Source organism: Anomaloglossus baeobatrachus, chromosome 8 (genome assembly GCF_048569485.1).
Source record: "Anomaloglossus baeobatrachus isolate aAnoBae1 chromosome 8, aAnoBae1.hap1, whole genome shotgun sequence".
In the NCBI taxonomy this organism is placed as follows: domain Eukaryota; kingdom Metazoa; phylum Chordata; class Amphibia; order Anura; family Aromobatidae; genus Anomaloglossus; species Anomaloglossus baeobatrachus.
The window spans coordinates 188,503,785-188,530,199 of record NC_134360.1 but is presented as its reverse complement, the minus strand read 5'-3'; the positions used below and the strand labels follow the sequence as shown (position 1 = coordinate 188,530,199).

The following is a 26,415-nucleotide window of genomic DNA, read 5'->3' as shown; positions in this document are numbered from 1 at the left end:
AACCGAAGAGACCTCAGCAACGAAAAATTCAATCGAGGTTTCGGTCCTTTCGGCCCTCAGCCAAGTCCCAATCCTCCTCGTCCAACAGACCACAGAAGGGCCAGGGGAACTCTTATGCGTGGCGGTCTAAGTCACGCCCCCAAAAGACCGCCGGAGGCACTGCCTCCAAGGCGGCCTCCTCATGACTCCCGGCATCCCCGAACCGCATCCTCGGTCGGTGGCAGGCTCTCCCGCTTTTGCGACGCCTGGTGGCCACATGTCCAAGACCGATGGGTGAGAGACATTCTGTCTCACGGTTACAGGATAGAGTTCAGCTCTCGTCCTCCGACTCGTTTCTTCAGAACATCTCCGCCACCAGCTCGGGCCGGCGCACTTTTTCAGGCTGTGGGCGTTCTGAAGACAGAAGGAGTGGTGATTCCCGTCCCTCCTCAGGAACATGGTCACGGCTTCTACTCCAACTTGTTCGTGGTGGCAAAGAAGGACGGATCATTCCGTCCCGTTCTGGACCTCAAACCGCTCAACAGGCATGTGAGCACCAGAAGGTCTCGGATGGAATCTCTCCGCTCTGTCATCGCTTCGATGTCACAAGGAGACTTCCTAGCATCAATCGACATCAGGGATGCTTATCTCCATGTGCCGATCGCACCCGAGCATCAACGCTTCCTGCGCTTTGCCATCGGGGACGAACACTTTCAGTTCGTGGCATTGCCTTTCGGCCTGGCGACAGCCCCACGGGTCTTCACCAAGGTCATGGCATCTCTTGTGGCGGTCCTACACTCTCAGGGCCACTCGGTGATCCCTTACTTAGACGATCTCCTAGTCAGGGCACCCTCCCGGGAGGCGTGTCAACACAGCCTGACCGTCGCTCTGGAGACTCTCCAGCGGTTCGGGTGGATCATCAACTTTCCAAAGTCCAAGTTGACACCGACCCAATCGCTGACTTACCTAGGGATGGAGTTTCATACTCTCTCAGCGATAGTCAAGCTACCATTGGACAAACAGCTTTCACTACAGACAGGGGTGCAATCTCTTCTTCGGGGCCAGACACACCCCTTGAGGCGCCTCATGCACTTCCTGGGGAAGATGGTGGCAGCAATGGAGGCAGTTCCCTTCGCGCAATTTCATCTGCGCCCACTCCAATGGGACATTCTCCGCAAATGGGACAGGAGGTCGACGTCCCTCGACAGGAACGTCTCTCTTTCCCTTGCAGCCAAAACCTCTCTTCAGTGGTGGCTGCTTCCCACTTCTCTATCGCAGGGAAAATCCTTCCTGCCCCCAACCTGGGCTGTGGTCACGACGGACGCGAGCCTGTCAGGGTGGGGAGCGGTGTTTCTCCACCACAGGGCTCAAGGTACCTGGACTCCGATGGAGTCCTCCCAGCAGATCAATGTTCTGGAGATAAGGGCAGTGTATCTAGCCCTAAAGGCGTTCCATCGGTGGCTGGAGGGCAGGCAGATCCGAATACAGTCGGACAACGCCACTGCCGTCGCCTACATCAACCACCAAGGCGGCTCTCGCAGTCGTCAAGCCTTCCAGGAAGTCCGGCGGATTCTGCAGTGGGTGGAAGCCACAGGCTCCACCATCTCCGCAGTTCACATCCCGGCCGTAGAAAACTGGGAAGCAGACTTTCTCAGTCGTCAGGGCATGGACGCGGGGGAATGGTCTCTGCACCCAGACGTGTTTCGAGAGATCTGTCGCCGCTGGGGAACGCCGGATGTCGATCTCATGGCGTGACGGCACAACAACAAGGTCCCGGCCTTCATGGCACGGTCTCTAGATCACAGAGCTCTGGCGGCGGACGCGTTAGTTCAGGATTGGTCGCAGTTTCGACTGCCATATGTGTTTCCTCCTCTGGCGATGTTGCCCAGAGTGTTACGCAAGATCAGATCCGACTGTCGTCTCGCCATTCTCGTCGCTCCAGATTGGCCGAGGCGGTCGTGGTACCCGGATCTGTGGCATCTCACGGTGGGTCAGCCGTGGGCGCTTCCAGACCGCCCAGACCTGCTGTCACAAGGGCCGTTTTTCCATCTGAATTCCGCGGCCCTCAACCTGACTGTGTGGCCATTGAGTCCTGGCTCCTAGCCTCTTCAGGGTTATCTCAGAATGTCATTGCCACTATGAGACAGGCCAGGAAACCATCGTCCGCCAAGATCTATTACAGGTCGTGGCGGATCTTCTTGTCCTGGTGCTCTGATAATGGTTTTGCTCCCTGGCCTTTTGCCTTACCCATTTTTCTTTCATTCCTTCAATCCGGAATGGAAAAGGGTTTGTCACTGGGCTCTCTCAAGGGACAAGTATCGGCGCTCTCAGTATTTTTTCAAAAAACGCCTGGCAAGGCTTCCGCAGGTCCGCACGTTCCTGCAGGGAGTTTGCCACATAGTTCCACCTTACAAGCGCCCCCTGGAACCCTGGGACCTTAACAGGGTGCTGACGGCTCTTCAGAAACCACCTTTCGAGCCGCTGAAGGATGTCTCTTTATCACGTCTTTCGCAGAAGGTGGCTTTTCTAGTGGCAGTTACCTCACTCCGAAGAGTGTCGGAGCTTGCAGCGCTGTCATGCAAGGCCCCCTTCCTGGTTTTTCACCAGGATAAGGTGGTTCTGCGTCCTGTACCGGAGTTTCTCCCTAAGGTGGTATCTCCTTTTCATCTCAATCAGGATCTCCTTACCTTCATTTTGCCCTCATCCGGTTCACCAATGTGAAAAGGATTTGCACTCTTTGGATCTGGTGAGAGCACTCCGTTTCTACGTGTCTCGCACGGCGCCCCTGCGCCGTTCAGATGCGCTCTTTGTCCTTGTCGCTGGCCAGCGTAAGGGCTCGCAGGCCTCCAAGTCAACCTTGGCTCGATGGATCAAGGAACCGATTCTTGAAGCCTACCGTTCTTCTGGGCTTCCGATTCCTTCGGGGCTGAAAGCCCATTCTACCAGAGCCGTGGGTGCGTCCTGGGCATTGCGACACCGAGCTACGGCTCAACAGGTGTGTCAGGCAGCTACCTGGTCTAGTCTGCACACTTTCACAAAACACTATCAAGTGCATACCTATGCTTCGGCAGATGCCAGTCTAGGTAGGCGAGTCCTTCAGGCGGCGGTTGCCCACCTGTAGGAAGGGGCCGGTTTTCGGCTATCTTTTATTGAGGTATTCTTTACCCACCCAGGGATTGCTTTTGGACATCCCAATTGTCTGGGTCTCCCAATGGAGCGACAAAGAAGAAGGGAATTTTGTTTACTTACCGTAAATTCCTTTTCTTCTAGCTCCTATTGGGAGACCCAGCACCCGCCCCTGTTCCCTTCGGGCTGTTGTTTTTTTGTGTACACATGTTCATGAAGAATTGTTCTTTTGGTTCATGTTTTCAGTTCTCCGAACATCCTTCGGATTGAATTTACCTTAGACCAATTTATAAGTTCCTCCTTCCTGCTTTTGCACCAAAACTGAGGAGCCCGTGATGCACGGGAGGGTGTATAGGCAGAGGGGAGGGGTTACACTTTTTAAAGTGTAATACTTTGTGTGGCCTCCGGAGGCAGTAGCTATACACCCAATTGTCTGGGTCTCCCAATAGGAGCTAGAAGAAAAGGAATTTACGGTAAGTAAACAAAATTCCCTTCTTTCCAAACGTCAGTCACTTGCAGTGTAAAAAAATCCACTAATTCCTGGCAGGCTGCAGATTTTCATCTGAATGCCCCATCTGTTGTAGAAATGCTGCAGACTTTATCCATTGCAGTGCACTGAGTCAAATCTGCAAGCAACACATGAGGATTTCAATATGGACTATGGGCAAGTTCCATAGAGTATTGAGTGACTGTACCCTCATATGTTTGGCCACTGGTGAGGATCCGCTCACTTACTACCTCCCACGTCTAACATTTACCTTTGTAGTAGGTTATAATGGGTAGCCTTGTAATTTTACTAATGCTGAAGGGGTTTTCTGGTTAAAAAAAAAAAAAAATCAACAGTCCATTGGAAAGTTGATAATGTGCTGATCGATGGGGTCTTACTACTGGGACCAGCACTGATCAAGCGATCGGGAAGCTTTTATCCCTTCTGTGGATGGGATTTGAGGTCAGATGCCCGGCTGCAGCTCCATTTATTCTCTATGGGGCTGCTGGAAAAGTCAGCAGTCCCATGGGGAATACATGGAGCAGCATCTGCACTGCCAGATTAATTTTTACCAATCAGTGTCTCTCCAGGGAGGAAGGAGACAAATTCTAGCGTTGCCCATTGGACGTAGCAATCCTACAAGTCAAAAGTGGATTTTTAACCAGCCTTTTCATATGACTTAGGATTTATACCAGATCAGAACCTCAATTTGCAGACACGGTGTTTCGGGTGATTGCCCCTCATCATTGCAAAGCATGGGAAGTGATCTGGCTTATGATAAGCTATAGTGGTGACCGTGGGGAAGATTAGTCTTCCCTGTAGTCCCAGCTGTGGGACACCTATTCGTCAGCACATTATCCCCTATCCTGTGTACAGATGATCACCTCTTTTTAAATATGTTTGGAATTCACAGAAAGAAAGTGACAAAGTAACTTTATCAAGTGGTGACTGGACCCTAGATCCCGAGGAACTGGCCAGCAAGTTCAGTCCTAGAACTAAAGCTATAATCATAAATACCCCAAACAACCCGATCGGAAAGGTAAGAACAATTCACCATTGTTATTTTCTAGTCAAATGGAAAAAGCGGGTGCTGTGGTATTACTGCTGCACGGCTTCTTTATGCGTTCCTTATGCATGTGTGTACATATAATAGTCTTGATGTTTTGCTCTGTATCGGCTATTTCAGTAATGGCATGATGGTGTAACTTGTTCTGTAAAGGCAAAATAATCTTCTACTATAGGAAGTAAAACTCCGTCTTTTTCCGTCTTTTTCCATCAGCCTGAATAGAATATAACGTTCACCTAAATTCTGCTGATTTTAGTACCGTGACTTTTTATCTCCGCTGCTGATTTCTAGGTTTACACAAAGGAAGAACTGCAGACAATCGCTGAGCTGTGCATAAAGCACGACGTTCTCTGTATCAGTGATGAAGTGTATGAATGGCTGGTGTACTCTGGAAGCAAACACACAAAAATAGGTAATGTGATGTGCGAATCTGCGCAGGTATATCAAAGGAGGTCTACCAACTATACAACATTCCTTGAAGACAGTCATAATGGAAAAGAACACTGGAAATTTACTAAACTTAATATGTAAAAAACGGTATTGCATTCCTGGCACCACATTTTTTCTGGATTCCATGCTCTTTTGGACTTCTTATAAGGAGGCGTCATTTAAAGGGCTTCTATGAGTAGGATCAACCCTCCTAAGCCCTCTATATGGTCATGTAGCTCATAGAAAGTTGAATAAAATCATACCTTGATATCTGCGATCTGATGTCTTGTTCCAGAGAAATCCATACTTTTATTATGTAAATGAGCTGTTAAGATCTATGGGCTAGACCTAGACATAGATCTACTTGAAAATCTGCCTCCAGAGCTTTTTGTAAATGAAAGGAGGTGTTAACAATGTGAGACATGTAGATCAGGAGAGCAGACTGTCAGTCAATACATGTCTCACACTGGTAATGCCTCCTTTCATTTCAAACAATCTCTGGCAGCTTATTCTCATGGAGATCTATGTCTGGTCCATGGATCTTAACACCTCACTTATCTAGATCTGCACCGAGTATGGACATAGGGTACAAATTATGGAGGTTTAGTAAGTCAGCCCAAGTGTTCTGTATCTGTACGGATTATAGACCAAGCTTGTGGCATATTGATTCACCCATTGCTGCTTTGTGTACAGTACCTATCTAGTGCTATTGTGCTCAGTTAACTACGTAACTTCTTCAGCACCACATTTCCAGAGACATTTATACATTAGGATAGAGAAATAGGCCAAAATTCTGGCTTAAGGGGAACCTATCACATATCACTCTGCCCAAACCACGTGCAGGATGAATGTGAGCCTGTCTGCACGATTGCAGCCCAGTATGGGCTAAAACACTTTGGGTTTGAAATCTGGCCTGCTGGAGTTGATTCACAGGTCTCTCCCGTGTGTGTGTGTGTGTGTGTGTGTGTGTGTGTGTGTGTATGTATATATATATATATATAATATATATATATATAGAAAGACCTGTCTATCACCTGGAGCAGGTCAGGTGGAATCTGACCACATCGGACTCTGCACGTGTCTCCATGTGAGTCGACCATATTTTCAAGCTATGCTTCCTCTGGCATCCGGCATGTCAGAGAGAGATAGCTGTTGCAATCATGTAGCCAGGCTCCGATGCACACTGCGCATGGTTTGGGCAGCATGAATCGAAACTTTTGACAATTAGAAATGCTAATGGGAATGTTCAAAACTTGTTTAACCGAGGTGCAATACAAATCCCTTTAAAACGTTTAAACTTTATTAATTCATATTAAAATCGCCCAGGTGAAAACCAAAAACTCAAATGCTGTGTACTAAAAGGGAGCTGCTTGGGTCAGATACAGCCCGAATTTGTAGAGTCATACAGGCAGATATGGTAATATCAAAACAAAGAAAGCCAGCACACTATTTGTCTACGCTGCAGTGACCCTAATATGTCACTGTGTCTGGCCCTGCCTGTCAACGGAGGGTGTGACGCCCTAACTTAGCTGGGCGCCCCCGTTCCTCGACGGCTGACCCTCACTCTCCCTGATTTACCCTACCAATAAAATGATAGCCTCCGTACCTAATACTATTAGTCAGCAACACCTGATATAATACTCCATGGTATACTCAACTAGAGGACTAATACCTCAATATCAATTACCTAGGTACAGAGCTAAATCAATGACATCTGCTGCCCCAATCCGCTTACAACATGTCAATCATGGTACAATAGGGATGAATGTACTTCCCTTAGTTTGATGCTGTATGTGTGGCCTCGACGCGTTTCCCCGCCCGTCATCGGATCATCAGGAAGCCCAAGGGAGATGATATAAGAATAAGGATCCCAGCATCACATATGGTAGTCAAGATAGCTGTTGCAATCATGTAGCCAGGCTCCGATGCACGCTGCGCAGGGTTTGGGCAGCATGAATTGAAAGTCAGATTCCCTTTAATGCACATAAACACTTTCAAGGACTTTTGTTTTTTATTTTTTTTATTTAAATGCAGATACTTGGGACTAAAAATGATTTTTACTATTGGGTTTGATTTAAAAAAAAAAAAAAAATCATGGATTTTATAGGCTCATTTGATTTCCTGCACATTACTGGCTGCACAATGAAATAACGCATAATCAATCACTCAGCTTAATCTGGCAGAGATTGTAACTTTTTCTTAAGGTGTTGTCCACTACTTTTATATTGATGGCCTATCCTTAGGATCAAAGTCTGATGGGCCGAGGTCCAACACCCCGAACTCCCACTGATCAGCTGTTCTCTGTCCCGGTGGCGGTAGCAGGCGGACAGAAATGTGCTCATTTCTAGAGCTGCTCCGTCTTCTGATAGTGGTCAAAGTCGGATGGTGTACATCTGCCTCCTATTGATTAGAAGGGGAGCCGGATGTGCCGTACCCGGCCGCAGCCAATATCAGAAGATGAGCAACTCCATAACTGAGCATTTCCAGCCACCTGCTACTGCCGCTGGGACCGAGAACAGCTGATCGGCGGGGATGTGGGGTGTCAGACCCCGGCCAATCAGACATTAACCTATCTTAAGGATAGGCCATCACTGTAAAAGTAGTGGACAACCCCTTTAACTTCTCTCAGCTGATTTCATATGATCATAAATCAGCACAGAGGAGTTCAGAAAGAAATATCATTGTCACAATTAGCTCAGTTATCATGATTGTGATCGATTGGGGTCCAGCAATATTCATTTTAGTTTTAAAAGGAATCTCTCAGCAGGTTTTTACTATGTAAGCTGGAGACAGCTTGCTGGAAGGGTTAAAACATAGAATTCAGGGATGCCTGTCTTGTCAAGGGCCGATCTGTTGTTCGTGTAAGCAGCAGGACTTCACATTGCTGGGACTACAATTCCACACGTACGGCAGTCTGCCACGCCCCCTCCTCTGACACCTCACTGTCAATGTACAATCTCTATAGAAATACTGGTGAGGGCGGGTGCAACTCTCCCAGGTCTGCTGCATGCCTAAACCTAAAAATTCTGATTGTGTCAGAATGGCTGCACCCAGTAATCTAAGTGATACATTGCTGGATTCGGGATCTCTTTGAATACATTATTATGTTGCTCTCAGATGAGGTAGCAAAAACCTGCTGACAGATTCCCTTTAACCCCTTAACGACCCATGACGTACTAGATACGTCATGGATCGTGTCCCGGTAAGCCCCGCCCCCTGCCGCCGGCGGACGGCGGCGAGACGCGCACATATCAGCTGTTATCAACAGCTGATATGTGTACCTGCTAGCCGCGGGTGGAATCGCTTCCACCCGTGGCCATTAACCCCTTACATTTCGCTGCCAAAGTCTTGGCAGCGATATGTATATGGGCGCCGCCATTACAGTGACTTACCCCGCCCCCGCCGGAAGTCACGTGACATGATCACGTGACTTTCGGTGGTTGCCATGGTAGCACAGGGTCATGTGATGACGCCTGTGGCTAACATGAGTCACTTCCTCTCAATGCCGGAATACAGCCGGCATTGAAAGTGAAGCAGCAAATCTGCAGTTCTCAGCTCTGTAGCTGAGATCTGCAGATTGTGCAAAGCGATCGGATTGCTGATCGCAATAGCCCCCTAGGGGGACTAGTAAAATAAAAAAAAAAAGTAAAAAAAAAAGTTTTAAAAAATTAAAAAAAATAAAAAAACCTAAAAGTTCAAATCACCCCCCCTTTCACACCATTGAAAATTAAAGGGTTAAAAAAATAAAAAATACACACATATTTGGTATCGCCGCATTCAGAAATGCCCGATCTATCAAAATATAAAATCAATGAATCTGATCAGTAAACTGCGTAGCGGCAAAAAAATTCCAAACGCCAAAATTACGTTTTTTGGTCGCCGCAAATTTTGCGCAAAATGCAATAACAGGCGATCAAAACGTAGCATCTGCACAAAAATGGTACCGTTAAGAACGTCAGGTCAAGACGCAAAAAATAAGCCATCACTGAGCCTCAGATCCTGAAAAATGAGAACGCTACGGGTTTTGGAAAATGGCGCAAAACGTGCGCCACGTTTTTCGGACAAGCTTGTGAATTTTTTTTAACCCCTTAGATACAAGTAAACCTATACATGTTTGGTGTCTATAAACTCGCACCGACCTGAGGCATCATACCCACACATCAGTTTTACCATATAGTGAACGCGGTGAATAAAATATCCCAAAACCTATTGTACAATCCCACTTTTTTTGCAATTTTTCCGCACTTGGAATTTTTTTGCCGTTTTCCAGTTACTATATGGTAAAACTTATGGTTTCATTTAAAAGTACAACTCGTCCCGCAAAAAACAAGCCCTCATATGGCAAGATTGATGGAAAAATAAAAAAGTTACGCCTCTCGGAAGAAGGGGAGCAAAAAACAAAAACGGAAAGTGCTCGGGGGCTGAAGGGGTTAAATGTGTCGATATACAGCCACATGTACTTTGTGAATGTGTATGTACATTTCGGTGCACAGTGTGTGCAGACCTTATTTTAGAAAATGTTTGTATTTAATTTTTTTTCTTTTTTTTTAGCAATGTTGCCTGGTATGTGGGATAGAACGATAACCATTGGAAGTGCAGGGAAGGCATACAGTGTAACCGGGTGGAAGGTAAGGATTAAAAGAATGCATTATTGTCTTCTGCATGTGTCAGTGTTTATTTTTATTCTTTTTAGTCCATAAATTTAAGTTCTGAGAATAATTCCACATTTAACTTTTAGGATCGCTACTTCCAATAGGTGGCGCTGCGCTAGAGTTTGTCTCCTGTCCTGGAGAGAAAATTTGAATATTTTGCAGAGGGGCATGGCAGCTATAAGTCCCCTTACTGTCAGCCAGACTGGCTTGCAAAGTCTCCGTAAGGAGAATAGTGTTCCCCCGTGGTCCCACAAAGCTTCTCATAGCCAGATCAGACACCCCATACTTTGCACTGACGAGGGGCAAGCACCCTGAAACACTGTGTCTGCAAATTGGGATTCTGATCTGGCATATATATCCTAAGTTATATTAAAAGGATTGTTAAAAATCCACATTTAACTTTTAGGATCGCTACTTCCAATAGGTGGCGCTGTGCTAGAGTTTGTCTCCTGTCCTGGAGAGAAAATTTGAGAATAATTTAATAACATATACGCCAAGGGTGTTGCAAAATGGGAAGAGAAGATCATGTGCACTGTAGATGTTCTGCTACATGTGGCATCTTGAAATTAGTGGAGCGATCAGTCTTGAAGAAATACTGCATAGAAGAAAGTGTTTAATCTCTTGCTGATCAGATCACTTATCGGCTGAGGCCTACTAAAGGTTCAGGTAAAGGGGTTCAGGCTTGGGAATGCTTTTGTCCTATGGCTCACAGGACACAGCCGGGTGGCTGCAGTCAGTAGTCTCACAGCCGCACACAAGACAGTGAGGAGGAGAAGGGAGGACAGGGCTGACATGTATATAAAAGGATTATCCTCTATGTTTCTAATTGTAACATAAGACAAAATGGGGGGAAAAAACATGAAAATAGGAATTCCTGTCCTATAGTTTTAGCATCTTCTATGTACATGTTTTAATGAAAATGTTGAGCACATTGAATAATTTTAATAATTATTTCTCTCAGCTTGGTTGGTCCATTGGCCCTGCACATCTTATTAAACATTTGCAGACAGTCCAGCAGAACACTCTGTATACCTGTCCTACGCCATTACAGGTAAGTGTTATGTGAGTGTACTATGGTGGTATTATTCTGGACTGTCCAAAGACTTCAAACATCCAGATGGCCTGCACTTTATTCTGCACTTTACTCTGCACTGATGTTTTAAAATGTCAGCCCAGAGTAAGCTGCTTGCATGGTAGCTGGCTGTCAGACACAGCCAGACTCCCCATAGAGAAGGCAGAGATGATTTATCGCCATATCTGCCTTCCTGATCGCTGTATACAAAGTGCTGGAGAAGAACCATGTACACAGATTAGAAGGCACTATTGCCGCTTCCACCTCCAGACCCAGTGATCATGTGTTTGTTGGGTGTTTGGAGGGAGCAGGGGCAACTGGGTCCGAGGAGACCCAGACAGGAGGCTGGATTTGCGCTATAACTGATACTGGCAGTCTGAATTACTGTTTCTAGTCTTTTCCATGTTGGGGAAAAAATAAAGCTCCTATAATTTTCTGTAGAAAGGGGAAAGGAATTTAAAATGTTTTTAGTGGTCCTTTTTGTGGCTGTAAAACTTGTGAAACGCACATATTGCCTTTTTTATTCTTTACATTTTTGCTCGATAACAGCTAAAAAAAATATATAAAAATGACAAAAATTAAGTGTAATTAGAAAATTAGAATAAAGCCTGAAAATGTGTCCAAGGAGAAATCTGCCCGAAACTGATCTGGTTAACCTTCTGTAAGCATCGTAAACACTACGTTACTAGGGATCCATTTATCTGGCATATAGTGGCCTACATTGTACCTCTGTATGTCGGATTTCATACAGAGTTGTTGTTTGTTTGTTTGTTTTGGTTTTTTTTTTGTTCAATTTCATAAAGTATTAAACAAAGACATGATGCCTGCTCCACGGGGCTCTGTGTGTACAGAGGAAATGTCTCTAGGAAGGATAATGTCTTTGTATGCGTGGTCCAGAGGTGGACATAGGGGTCTGTACTGTGAGTACTTCTGTCTCTTTATAGCAGCACTTTAAAGGGGTTGTCCACTACTAGGATAACGCCTTCAGATTCCACGTTTCCCGCAGGTAAAATAATAAGGCCTATACTCTCCTCCCGTACCGGCGCCGTTTCAGCAGTGTCGGGGGGCTCGCATGAGGTTGTGACGTCATGCGAGCCCCATGTCCAATCGGCGCCGGCTTCCTTCTCCCCACCTTTGGACCAAACAAGCAATCAACAGGAAGTGAGTTCAGTGCTGCACTCACTTCCTGTTGATAAACTCATTTGGTCCGAAGGTGGGGAGAAGGAAGCCAGTGCTGATACAACACGGGGCTCATGTGACAATCCCATGTGAGTCCGGATACCGCTGAAACTGCAACGGTACTGAGTATAGGTTTTATTATTTTTCCCTGGAGGGGGAAAGGTGGAACAGGAGTTTGTACCTAGTAGTGGACAACCCCTTTCAATTCATCTGTAATTGAAGAATTTAGGAAATATTGTTCCAAAGGTTTTGAAGCAGGGCCAGGCAAAGCCTTTTACAATCAGCAAGGTTGCTTGGCTAATTGCCGAACTCACGTAGAAGTAAATGGACAGTTCAGCGCTCGCACCTCTACTTTCATGGCGGCAGGAGACAAAGCCTAACTACTTAAATTGGTGTAGGGGTCCCAAAGGTGTGGATATGCTAGAAATGCCCGAAATGAGATTGCCCGTTAAGTTTCACTAATGGTGGTTGAAATGGAGTAAAAAATGTTCTGCACCCCCGTCACATCAATCTATGATCAGAGTTTCGGTAGGAGGTCGGTGTCTCTGGTCACTGCTGTGCAGGTTTACACATGGTACGTCTGTTCTTTAGTGACTACAGTGGGAGAAATGATGGCTGCCCCACCTGTCATTTGCAGGAAAGAAGCATTTGTCTGATGCCGGTATTTATCATAGGCTCTGTACACAGTATGGGTAAAGTTGTTTTGCCAGGAAGAAGTTTACATGAAGGGATAGAAAAGTTCAAGAAATGTTGTACAAGTGTCAGCAATGACTGAGGAGCCATATGCCCGTCCACGGCTGATGACAAAAATGAGCGTGCATTGTGCACGTGAAGTCAATAGACGAGTGACACGGATTATGTTCCCCAAAAGAAGCTCTACCAGGATGAAGAGTCATGTCTGATGAAGAGGTGAAGACAGCAGCTCAGCCTAAAATATATTTTTTAATGAGGGAATACAATTGCTTGTTGACAGATGGACAAAGTGTATTGAAAAGCGGGGAGAAGTGATTACAGTAGATTAACATGACTTCTACAGTCAGAGTGCAGAAAATGTTTGACTAACAGATACATCTATAATCTTCATATACTCAGGAACGATTTTGAGTATTTCCGTATTGTGCACATAGTGTTTCGTTACAAAACTGGATATACTGAGGTTCTTTGTGTTCGCCCATGTAGGAAGCCTTGGCGCATGCTCTCATCAAAGACTTTAAAAGGATGGATGAGCCGGAGTGTTACTTCTACGAGCTGCCGAGGGAGCTGGAAGTAAAACGCGACCGGATGGCTGGTCTACTTAAGGAAGCTGGACTAAAGCCCGTCATTCCAGAAGGAGGATATTTCATGGTTGCCGATGTTTCTTCACTAGGTAATAAATGCTTTTCTGTACATATAAAATGTTCACTTCTTCCAACATTTGTTAATCCGTCCGTAATAAAACATCTGTTGTAGGTTCCCAATTTCACACAACCTCATGGGAACATAAACCATCACCCCTAAATGTTATGTGTCCAGTGCAGTGGCGGGACGTGTTGAGCTGCTGCACCATGTATCCTCCAGCCGCAGACTTGAGGTCGGGGTCCGCTCTTTTTAATGATTAATAGGGGGTCCTTTGGTTGCTCTGACTCCAGAGGATAAGGCAGTAAATGGCTTTGGCTGAAATGCTCCTCTAGGCCGAGTTCCAATGAGTATACACTTTTTTTTTACTACTGCAAATTTTTGTACACAAAAAAGTGTATTACAGTTCCAGCAAAGTGTACAGGATTTATATAAATCTCATTCTCACTGCGTTTTTTATTTATTTATTTTCAAAATCTCCAACACGTCCAATGTTTTTTTTATAGTAATTATGCACTTTACAGATTTTCACCATAAACTTGAATGCGATGTGGAAATTCCACAGATAAAAAATTCCTAGATGTTTTTGTGTTTCTGCAACTGAAGTGCACATGTAATCCGCACGTAACTTTTGTCTAAGATAAGTAACAAGAAGTTTTACAAACCTGATATACCAAAGGTGTGTGTATAATATATATATATATATATATATATGTATGTGTGTGTGTGTGTGTGTGTGTGTGTGTGTGTGTGTGTGTATATGTATATATATATATATATATATATATATATATATATATATATTATAGAATAAAAAAGTACTAAAGCTACAAGTAACCTAATTATGTAATGTAGATCAAAACCACATCAAATACTCAAATTTTGAACATAGCCTTAAAGGGGCTATCCACTTTCAGACAATGCTTTTAGCTCTGGCTGTAATTTGTTAAAAAAACAAACAAACAACAAACCACGCAGTACTTTCTCTCCCCAGGTCCACCGATGAGTCTCTGCCGCTGCTCCCGGTGGTGTCTGGCTCTGTCTGTAATGATTGTCACCCAGCGGTGAGCTCAGTGGCTCAGCCGGTGTGATCATAGCTCACTTATTTGCTGTTGATGTGATGTCCGTGTTGCAGCCAATGCCAGGCATCAGAGCATTGGCGTAGACTCGTCGGTGACAGGGTGCACAGTGCGGTATGTTTTTGTTGTTTTGTTTTTTTTTAACAACCTACAGCCAGGGCAGAACTTTGTCTGATAGGGGACAACCCCTTTAGCCCTTGTCTGGTACCATGAAGAAAAATCACTAGTTATATCAATCTGCATGGGGACACGTTGACCCCATGGTACCAGACAAGAGTTAAGTGGCTTGCACTGGTTGGCACATAATGGGTACCTGCCAAATGATTCTGTTGTTGGGGTAATGTTATACTTGTATGGTGCGACACATTTACTATGTGTCATGGAAAAGCCGGTGTGCGCAAGATGTCAGGCGTTGGCTGCTACAATATAAGAAATATGTTGCCTTAGCGCACTATATATAAGTACCGGTCATTTTCATTTGTAACAGATCTAGTATTAATAAAAACCAGGGTTTAACAAATGGAGCAAAAACAGATGCAAAAGATGTTTCTTTTGAATTGATCTGTCTTTAAAGAAACAAACAGATCAGTGTAACAGAGGACAGTTTAGTTCCCACTTATCAGTTTTCCAGGGATTCACTTCCTAGAAGTTTCTCTATTGGGCATTTGAAGGGCTTAACAATGGATATGTTAACACACAGCATTACAGATGAGGGTCTGCTGCCATCCATTTCACTTAGACTTCAATTCTACAAGAAAATAACTCATCCAGTTGCAATCTAGACAAAAAAGTTGTGCAGACAACGCATCTCAGAGGCCCCTGTACTGGAACATATTTTTTTCTCTTTTTATGATCGAAAAATTGAAATAACTTCTGGATATGTGAAAAAAAAGCCTAAGGCTATGTTCGTACGTTGCGTTCTATTTCACAGCGTGTAAGTCACTCCATGTGCGTCTCAGAATGCAGCCGAAAAAGCTGCGTTCTGAGATGCATTCGGCAGAACGCAACGTGCGCGCATTCCTGGAGAATTCATGCATTCTGGATGCTTGCTCTGTCATAGACAGAGTGGGAAAAGCATCCAGAATGCATATTTTTCACAGTGCGGTCCCACTCGGTTCTGCAGCATCCCCATAGACTTGCAGCAGAGCTGAGTGGGACCGCACTGTCAAAAAGAGCATGGCTGGCTGCAAGACAGTGCCGCGCGATCAGAATGAACTTCACTCGACGTCATTGTGATCGCGCGGCTCTGTGCGTGTGCCGCGGCTTGATTTGCGGTCACACGTGAAGGACTCACCTGTGATCGCAAATCCCCCTGAGTGACTGCAGTGAGCCGCGCGATCAGCTGTGCTTTCACTCAGATTACTCACGGCCACAGCAGCAGTCCTCCACCTGAGAGCGGTGGCCGCGAGTAACCATAGTGACAGCACAGCTGATCGCGCAACTCAGTTCAGTTGCTGCATGGAGCTAACAGGAGTGGCGGTGTTCTACTGCCGCTCCTGTCAGCTTCTGATGTAGCAGAGCTGAAAGCGTTGTGGGACCTTGCGTGGATTACGTTGGACCTGGAGGTGTTTTTGAGGGGTTAATAAAGGGGTGAAAGGGTGTTTGTTTTTTTTGTCTTTCATTACAAATAAAAGATTTTCTGGATGTGTGTGTTTTATTTACTTTAACATACAGGTTAATCATGGAAGGTATTTCGGGGAGAACCCTGCCATGATTAACCTAGGACTTAGTGGCAGCTATGGGCTGCTGCCATTAACTCCTTATTACCCCGTTTGCCACCGCACCAGGGCAATTCGGGATGAGCCGGATAAAGTCCCAGGAATGTCGCATCTAATGGATGCGGCAATTCCGGGCGGCTCCTGGCTGATATTGTTAGGTTGGGAGGCAGCCCATAACGTGGAGCTCCCCATCTTGAGAATACCAGCCTTCAGCCATGTGGCTTTACCCTGGCTGGTATCCAAATTGGAGGGGACCGCATGTCGTTTGTTTTTTGTTTTTGTTTTATTTTTTAATTTTTAATTTTTTTTTCTGCTTGATATAGAAACGCCCACCGGCGGCTGTGATTGGTTGCAGTGATACAGCTGACATTCAGCGTGGGGGAGTGTCTGACTGCAACCAATCATAGGTGCTGGTGGGCAAAGGAAGCAGTGAATACTAGATGGATTAATGGCGGCTGGCATTTTTAAAAGAGAAGCCGCCACAGTGTGAACGCCGTGCAGCGCCATGCCGGTGATCGTGGATCCGTGAGTATGAGAGAGGGGGGAGAGAGAGAGAGACCGACATGGACAGAGAGAGAGATAGAGACAGAGAGAGACAGAGAGAGACCGAAAGACCTGCGTTTATTATGTCAAAAACACATGCAGATCGCTAGTAAAAAGCAAGTGAAACACATTCTTTCTAGACAAATATGCGTTTTGACATTTCACATTGACTTCAATGTTATTAAAACGCTGCCAAAATGGCAAAAACAATTGACATGTTGCTTCTTCAAACGCAGAGATTTTGACAAATCTTAAGCAACTAAAACGCTGCGTATTTTCCATAGATTTTGCCTGGCAATAAAAATGCGTGCAATTTTGCATTAAAACGCTGCAGCTCAAAATGCTGCAGAAACGCAAGAAAAAAATGCAACGTGTGCACATAGCCTAATAGCTTGTTCACACACGGCACTTTTAATGCGTTTTATTTTTATTCCTTCGCGCTGAAACTAGTTAGCGCTTTACAGTAACCACAAGATAAATGAGATTTATAAAATCCTTCACATGGTGCTTTTTAATTTTCCTTGCCTTATTTTAATCTTTTGGTATGTCTTTTAAAAATACTGCATGCCAATTTATTCAGCATTTTCACTGCAGTTGAGATCAATGGTTAACACCAAAAATACACACAAACAAAAAAAAAAAAATGCATCAACAACACTCCAAAAAGGGGTTAAAGTTCTGCTGCACTTTTCTGGTCAAAGGTGCACTTTTCATCCAGATGAAGATCCAGATTCTGCCAGAGGGTGCTGATTTTCCAGATTCTGCCAGAGGGTGCTGATTTTCCAGATTCTGCCAGAGGGTGCTGATTTTCCAGATTCTGCCAGAGGGTGCTGATTTTCCAGATTCTGCCAGAGGGTGCTGATTTTCCAGATTCTGCCAGAGGGTGCTGATTTTTCTTAATAAAAGTCCATATTCTAGTGCGCACATAGCCTAAATGTGTGTTTTTGTTTTGTTTTGTTTTTTTATGTGTGCACTAGAAAATGGACTTTTATTAAGAAAAATCCGCACCCTCTGGCAGAATACCGCACCCACAGCAAAAACCGCGGTAAAACCGCACCCGCGTTTTTGCTACGATTTGTTGCATTTTTTTATGCGGTTTTGCCGCGTTTTTTCCGCAGGTTGGTCCCTGCAGTTTTTTACCATTATCTATGGCAAAAAAACGCAGGTACCTGCAGAAAAGAAATGACATGCTCATTCTTTTTGCTGCAGAAATTCTGCAGCAAAACCTGTAGGTGAAGAAAACGCAGTGTGTGCACACCATATTATTTATTTATTTTTTTTTACCATAGGTTTTGCTGGGAAATTACTGCATAAAGGTTGGATCAACATTTTCTGCAGCAAAACTGCGGTAAAAACTGCAGTGTACGCACAGGGCTTAAAGAAGCAAAGTGTCATTCACAGTTTTGTATTTTGTTTTTTTTTTCTTAGAACTAAAATCTAAAGTAAATATATAAAGTTTGAGAGTGACTTGCATAAATCCGTTACATTATTTTGTGCCACCACGTAGTGGACCTCATTTGGTTCCTCGGAAATCTTATTAGTCACGGCTCTACATGAATCGGACATTTGTAGCTTCTTTCTGGCAGGACCTGGGGCTAAGATCTTGGGGAATATTAAAACAGTCTTCGGCCCTGTGCGCACTTGCCGGTTTTTGCCGTGGATTTCCTGCGGTTTTTCTGCAGAAAATGTTCATAACATCTCTGCAGTGAATCACCAGCAAAACCTATGGGAAAAAAAAATGCTGTGTGCACTAGGCGGATTTTGACAGCTGCATGTTTTGCTGCGGGATTCCCGCAGCAAAAACAATTGCATGTCACTTCTTTTCCACACATCGCTGCGGGATTTCACTCCATTGACTCCAATGTAATCGTGAAATCCCGCAGGGAATAACGCATGCAGCAAATTCTGTGCGGTTCACTGCGTTTTCCTGCGTTATTCCCTCCGGTATTTTGCAGTTTACCTGCGGTAATGTACATCGCTGCCTGCGGTTTGCAGGAAAGTGATGTCATTATGACAGGAAGAGGAAGCGGAGCAGAGAGTAAACACAGACACACAGACATAGAACACAGACACAGACATATAGAATACACATAGAAAGCAAACGGAAATATAGAAAAAAAAAACACGTGGGCTCCGCTGTATTTTCACCGTCCAGCCGAGGTAAACACACAGCGGCGGCCCGGTATTCTCAGGCTCGGGAAGGGCGAGGGGCAGGGTTAATGTCCCCCGCCTCCCTCCCACCTCCCGCAGCCTAGAATATCAGCCGCAGCTACCCCGGGACTGTCGCATGCATTATGCGGCAGTACCGGAGTGTCCCCAGCTCTTCTATATGCCGTGATGCAGTGGCGATCCAGGGAATAAGGAGTTAATGGCGGTGGATCGCCGCCACTAAGTCCAGGCTTGATCATGGCAGCGTCTATATGACAGCTGACATGATCAACCCGTAATTAAAGGGAAAAAACACACACCGAAAAATCCTTTATTTTAAATAAAACACAAAAAAGCCTCTTCACCCGTTTATTAACCCCCCCCAAAACAAAGCTCCGAAGTAATCCACAGCTCCGGCGTAATCCACGTCCTGCGCTGCTTCCATCCAGCCGCGACTGACACTGACACTGCTGAATGCAGCCTCGCAGCGAGACAGCAGAGGTAACCACAGGGCATTTCCCACGGCCAGTAATGTGAACTCACTACCAACCGTGAGAAATGCAGCGATCTATCTATCCCTCTATCTATCTATCTAGCCCTCTATCTATTCTTCTATCTGTCTATTTATTTATCTATCTACTATCTATCTCAGAAGGAAATGATTTTTTTTTTTCTTTTAATGTGCTTTATTGCATTGAATGCAATAAAACACATGTACCAAACCGCACGCTGCAAAACCGCGGCAATACCGCGGTAAAACCGCGGCAAACCGCATGCGGTTTTCGGGTGCGGTTTGCCACGTTTTTTTACCGCGGGTGCGGTAATCTTTCAATGCCTGCGGAATTTTCTTGAGAAAATTCCATTTCTTTGTCGCTCCATTGGGAGACCCAGACAATTGGGTGTATAGCTTCTGCCTCCGGAGGCCACACAAAGTATTACACTTTAAAAAGTGTAACCCCTCCCCTCTGCCTATACACCCTCCCGTGCATCACGGGCCCATCAGTTTTTTGCTTTGTGTTGAAGGAGGCACACATTCACGCAAGCTCCACATTTTAGTCAGCAGCAGCTGCTGATTTATCGGATGGAAGAAAAGAGGGCCCTAACAGGGCCCCCGGCATGCTCCCTTCTCACCCCACTAATGTCGGAGGTGCTGTTAAGGTTGAGGTACCCATTGCGGGTACAAAGGCTGGAGCCACATGCCGTTTCCTTCCCCATCCCTTAGGGGCTCTGGGAGAAGTGGGATCCTAACCGGTCACCATGCACTGGGACCGGGCTCCCTCCGCAGCCCCTGAGGGAATCTGACGGACAGGAGACTGGGTATCATCAGGGACAGGCCCTGCTTCTAAGAGGTACTCTGTGTCCCCTTGGGGACGGCGCATGGAGCGCCTGTGTAACAGACGCTGCAGCGGCTGCTGTGTTTTTTGTGACGCCGGGACTACCGCGCCGACCGCACCTGTTTGTCGGCCGCGTTATTAAATTTAGTCCCCGGCTTCTGCGGCCTAGTACCATAACTCCCGCCCCCGGGCCTGCCAGTCAGGGGTAAGGGCGGGACGCTCGACTGGACGTCGGCAGTGAGGGCTGGAGCATACTTGGGTATCCTCCTCCCCCCTCACTGAGCACTGTGGGGCACCAGATTCCCGCACTTTATTAGGCACGGCCACGGCTCCCTCATCCCCTAAGAACGCTGGCAGCCATTGTTATAATCACTTCTGCCGGTGGAGGATTTCAGACACAGCTCTGGGAGGCCCAGGCAGGGAATCTGGTGGACACACAACCGCTTTGGGCGGTCGGTAAGCCGCACCGGTTACCCCAGGTGCTGGCCCCCTTGGGTGCCGAAGTGTGTATATGTATATATATATATATATATATATATGTATATATATATGTATATATATATATATATATATATATATATATATATATATATATATATATATATATATATATATATATATATATATAATGTATGTGTATGTATATATATATATATATATATATATATATATATATAATGTATGTGTATGTATATATATATATATATATATATATATATATATATATATATATATATATGTATGTATATGTATGTATATATATATATATATATATATATATATATATATATGTATGTATATGTATGTATGTATGTATGTATGTGTATATATATATATATATATATATATATATATATATATATATATTATAATGTGTATATATATATATATATATATATATATATATATATATATATATATATATATTTTTATATATTGTATACATTTTCTCTGTTCGGCCGCATTATTTGCTTTTGGCTATATACCCTCACTGATTGCTCTAAGAGGAGACAACAGCATGTCGTCCGCAAAGAGCAAGGGTGCCAAGGCACAGGCTTATTTTGCAACCTGTACCTCTTGTGCGGCTATGTTACCTGCAGGTTCCACCTACCCTCATTGTGTGCAATGCTCGGCCCCTGTGGCACTCACTCAGCCGGAGCCTCAGGCACTGGTGGGACCCTCGGCTCAGGTAGAACCACCGGCTTCCACTGTCCAGGTGGCAGGGACAGAGTTTGCAGTTTTGGCTGAGAAACTCTGAGTCGCTTTCACAATCCATGGCTCAGTCTATGGACAGATGGTCTGCTAAGATACTAGAAGCCTTACAGTCCAGACCGGTAACACAGGCCCAGGGCACTGTGAGTTCATCGCCCCCAGGCCCCCCTCGGTTGGCGCAGCAAAGTGCTCCTGGGGTGACACCTAGGTCCCACGGTGAGGACTCCGACACGGACCGCAGTCCCAGACCGGCTAAGCGGGCTCGCTGGGAACCCTCCTCAACTTCATCACGCTGCTCAGGGTCTCAGCATGAGGACTCTCTGGAGGATGAAGCGGAGGTCGCAGCTCAGGGCTCTGACCCTGACGTGGCTCTCAATCTTGATACACCTGAAGGGGACGCCATAGTAAATGACCTTATAGCGTCCATCAACCAGGTGCTAGAACTTTCTCCTCCAACTCCATCTATAGAGGAGTCGGCTTCACAGCAGGAGAAACACCAGTTTAGGTTTCCCAAACGTACACGGAGTGCGTTTTTCGATCACTCTAACTTCAGAGATGCTGTCCAGAAGCACCGAGCATTTCCGGACAAGCGCTTTACTAAGCGCCTTAATGACACACGTTACCCCTTCCCCCCTGACGTAGTTAAGGGTTGGGCTCAGTGTCCCAAGGTGGATCCTCCAGTCTCTAGACTGGCGGCTAGGTCCGTAGTATCAGTGGCAGATGGTTCATCGCTCAAGGATGCCACTGACAGGCAAATAGAGCTCCTGATGAAATCCATCTATGAAGCCATAGGCGCGTCTTTTGCTCCGGCATTCGCAGCCGTGTGGGCACTCCAAGCTATCTCAGCTTGTCTGTCTGAGATTAATGCGGTCACACGTACCTCTACTCCGCAGGTTGTGTCTTTGACTTCTCAGGCGTCGGCTTTTTCGTCCTACGCCATGAACGCCGTCCTGGACTCTGCGAGCCGTACAGCGGTAGCATCCGCCAATTCGGTGGCAGTCCGCAGGGCCATGTGGCTACGCGAGTGGAAGGCAGACTCTGCTTCCAAGAAGTTCTTAACCGGTTTGCCATTTTCTGGCGACCGTTTGTTTGGCGAGCAATTGGACGAAATTATTAAACAATCCAAGGGAAAGGACTCGTCCTTACCCCAGTCCAAACCAAACAGACCTCAGCAACGAAAGATACAACCGAGGTTTCGGTCCTTTCGGCCCTCAGCCAGGTCCCATTCCTCCACGCCCAACAGGTCAGAGAAGGGCCAGAGGAACTCTTCTGCATGGCGGTCTAAGTCACGTCCTAAAAAGACCGCCGGAGGAACCGCCCCCAAGGCGGCCTCCTCATGACTTTCGGCCTCCCCAAACCGCATCCTCGGTCGGTGGCAGGCTCTCCCGCTTTTGCGACGCCTGGTGGCCACATGTCCAAGACCGATGGGTGAGAGACATTCTGTCTCACGGTTACAGGATAGAGCTCAGTTCTCGTCCTCCAACTCGTTTCTTCAGAACATCTCCGCCCCCCGAGCGAGCCGATGCACTTTTTCAGGCGGTGAACACTCTGAAGGCAGAAGGAGTGGTGATCCCCGTTCCCCTTCAAGAACGTGGTCGCGGTTTTTACTCCAACTTGTTCGTGGTGCCAAAAAAGGACGGATCATTCCGTCCCGTTCTGGACCTCAAACTGCTCAACAGACACGTGAGAACCAGACGGTTCCGGATGGAATCTCTCCGCTCTGTCATCACCTCGATGTCCCAAGGAGACTTCCTAGCATCAATCGACATCAGGGATGCTTATCTCCATGTGCCGATTGCACCAGAGCATCAACGCTTTCTGCGTTTCGCCATCGGAGACGAACACCTTCAGTTCGTGGCACTGCCTTTCGGCCTGGCGACAGCCCCACGGGTCTTCACCAAGGTCATGGCAGCAGTGGTGGCGGTCCTCCACTCTCAGGGCCACTCGGTGATCCCTTACTTAGACGATCTTCTAGTCAAGGCACCCTCCCGGGTGGCATGCCAACACAGCCTGACCATTGCTCTGGAGACTCTCCAGAGGTTCGGGTGGATCATCAATTTCCCAAAGTCAAAATTGACACCGACCCAATCGCTGACTTACCTCGGGATGGAGTTTCATACTCTCTCAGCGATAGTGAAGCTACCGCTGGACAAACAGCGTTCACTACAAACAGGGGTGCACTCTCTCCTTCGAGCCCAGTCACACCCCTTGAGGCGCCTCATGCACTTCCTAGGGAAGATGGTGGCAGCAATGGAGGCAGTTCCCTTTGCGCAGTTTCATCTGCGTCCACTTCAATGGGACATTCTCCGCAAATGGGACAGGAGGTCGACGTCCCTAGACAGGAACGTCTCCCTTTCACGGGCAGCCAAAACCTTTCTTCAGTGGTGGCTTCTTCCCACTTCTTTGTCGAAGGGAAAATCCTTCCTGCCCCCATCCTGGGCTGTGGTCACGACGGACGCGAGTCTGTCAGGGTGGGGAGCGGTCTTCCTCCACCACAGGGCTCAGGGAACCTGGACTCCGACGGAGTCCTCCCTTCAGATCAATGTTCTGGAGATAAGGGCTGTGTATCTAGCCTTAAAGGCGTTCCAGCGGTGGCTGGAGGGCAGGCAGATACGAATACAGTCGGACAACGCCACGGCGGTTGCGTACATCAACCACCAGGGCGGCACACGCAGTCGTCAAGCCTTCCAAGAAGTTCGGCGGATTCTGCTGTGGGCGGAAGCCACAGCCTCCACCATCTCCGCAGTTCACATCCCGGGCGTAGAAAACTGGGAAGCAGACTTTCTCAGTCGCCAGGGCATGGACGCAGGGGAATGGTCTCTTCACCCGGACGTGTTTCAAGAGATCTGTTGCCGCTGGGGAACGCCGGACGTCGACCTAATGGCGTCTCGGCACAACAACAAAGTCCCGGCATTCATGGCACGGTCTCAAGATCACAGAGCTCTGGCGGCAGACGCATTAGTTCAGGATTGGTCGCAGTTTCGACTGCCTTATGTATTTCCTCCTCTGGCATTGCTGCCCAGAGTGTTACGCAAGATCAGGTCCGACTGCCGCCGCGCCATCCTCATCGCTCCAGACTGGCCGAGGAGGTCGTGGTACCCGGATCTGTGGCACCTCACGGTGGGTCAACCGTGGGCACTCCCAGACCGACCAGACTTGCTGTCTCAAGGGCCATTTTTCCATCTGAATTCTGCGGCCCTCAACCTGACTGTGTGGCCATTAACCCTGAGGACGCTAGGAGCCAGGACTCATCTCAAGATGTCATTGCCACTATGAGACAGGCCAGGAAACCAACGTCCGCCAAGATCTACCACAGGACTTGGAGGATCTTCTTATCCTGGTGTTTTGATCAGGGTTTTACTCCCTGGCCGTTTGCCTTGCCCACTTTTCTTTCTTTCCTTCAATCCGGAATGGACAAGGGTTTGTCTCTCGGCTCTCTCAAGGGACAAGTGTCGGCGCTTTCCGTGTTTTTTCAAAAGCGTCTAGCCAGGCTTCCGCAGGTCCGCACGTTCCTGCAGGGGGTTTGCCACATAGTCCCACCTTACAAGCGTCCGCTAGAACCCTGGGATCTTAACAGGGTGCTAACGGCTCTTCAGAAACCACCTTTCGAGCCGATGCGGGATGTCTCTCTATCACGCCTTTCGCAGAAGGTGGCCTTCCTAGTGGCAGTCACTTCACTTCGGAGAGTGTCTGAGCTAGCAGCACTGTCATGCAAAGCCCCCTTCCTGGTGTTTCACCAGGATAAGGTGGTTCTGCGTCCAGTCCCGGAATTTCTCCCTAAGGTGGTATCCCCTTTTCATCTCAATCAGGATATCTCCTTACCTTCTTTTTGCCCTCATCCAGTTCACCAAGGTGAAAAGGATTTGCACTTGTTAGATCTCGTGAGAGCACTCCGGCTCTACATTTCTCGTACGGCGCCCCTGCGCCGTTCTGATGCGCTCTTTGTCCTTGTCGCTGGCCAGCGTAAGGGGTCGCAGGCTTCCAAGTCAACCTTGGCTCGGTGGATCAAGGAACCGATTCTTGAAGCCTACCGTTCGTCTGGGCTTCCGATTCCTTCAGGGCTGAAAGCCCATTCTACCAGAGCCGTAGGTGCGTCCTGGGCATTGCGGCACCAGGCTACGGCTCAGCAGGTGTGTCAGGCGGCTACCTGGTCGAGTCTGCACACTTTCACGAAACACTATCAGGTGCATGCCTATGCTTCGGCAGATGCCAGCCTAGGTAGGCGAGTCCTTCAGGCGGCGGTTGCCCACCTGTAAGAGGGGGCCGTTTTTTCGGCTCTTTTTATCGAGGTATTCTTTTACCCACCCAGGGACTGCTTTTGGACGTCCCAATTGTCTGGGTCTCCCAATGGAGCGACAAAGAAGAAGGGAATTTTGTTTACTTACCGTAAATTCCTTTTCTTCTAGCTCCTATTGGGAGACCCAGCACCCGCCCCTGTTCCCTTCGGGCTGTTGTTCTTTTGTGTACACATGTTGTTCATGTTGAATTGTTCTTTGGTTCATGGTTTCAGTTCTCCGAACATCCTTCGGATTGAATTTACCTTAGATCAATTTATAAGTTTCCTCCTTCCTGCTTTGGCACCAAAACTGATGGCCCGTGATGCACGGGAGGGTGTATAGGCAGAGGGGATAGGCAGAGGGGAGGGGTTACACTTTTTAAAGTGTAATACTTTGTGTGGCCTCCGGAGGCAGAAGCTATACACCCAATTGTCTGGGTCTCCCAATAGGAGCTAGAAGAAAAGGAATTTACGGTAAGTAAACAAAATTCCCTTCATTTTCCAGTGCGCACATAGCCATAATAACTTGGGGGAAGATAGGATCCAGAGATCACGGGGTTGAAAAGTTCTTGTTAAATACATACAGCACATTTCTAATCTCCGTTATTCATGATCTTGTGACTTGTTCAAGGTGTGGACCTTTCTGATTTCAAGAGTGATGAAGCTTACGATTACAAATTTATCAAGTGGATGATAAAAACAAAGGTGAGCAGCAATGAACAGTTTCTCATGGTGGGATTGAAGAATACTTAACGGTGTATTACTATTGGACAACAAACC

At 46.7% G+C, this 26,415-nt stretch overlaps 1 protein-coding gene across 6 annotated transcripts in view; it reads left to right on the top strand.

Annotated features, from left to right (window-relative positions):
* Positions 1–26,415, top strand: part of KYAT3 (kynurenine aminotransferase 3) — a 76,392-nt gene that overhangs the window by 40,856 nt on the left and 9,121 nt on the right. For all 6 annotated transcript variants that reach the window (XM_075321020.1, XM_075321019.1, XM_075321023.1 and 3 more), the window contains 6 exons: positions 4,506–4,631; positions 4,950–5,070; positions 9,639–9,715; positions 10,701–10,790; positions 13,170–13,356; positions 26,267–26,340. In XM_075321020.1, the coding sequence (XP_075177135.1) occupies positions 4,506–4,631; positions 4,950–5,070; positions 9,639–9,715; positions 10,701–10,790; positions 13,170–13,356; positions 26,267–26,340 (675 nt within the window). The remainder of the gene's footprint in view (positions 1–4,505; positions 4,632–4,949; positions 5,071–9,638; positions 9,716–10,700; positions 10,791–13,169; positions 13,357–26,266; positions 26,341–26,415) is intronic.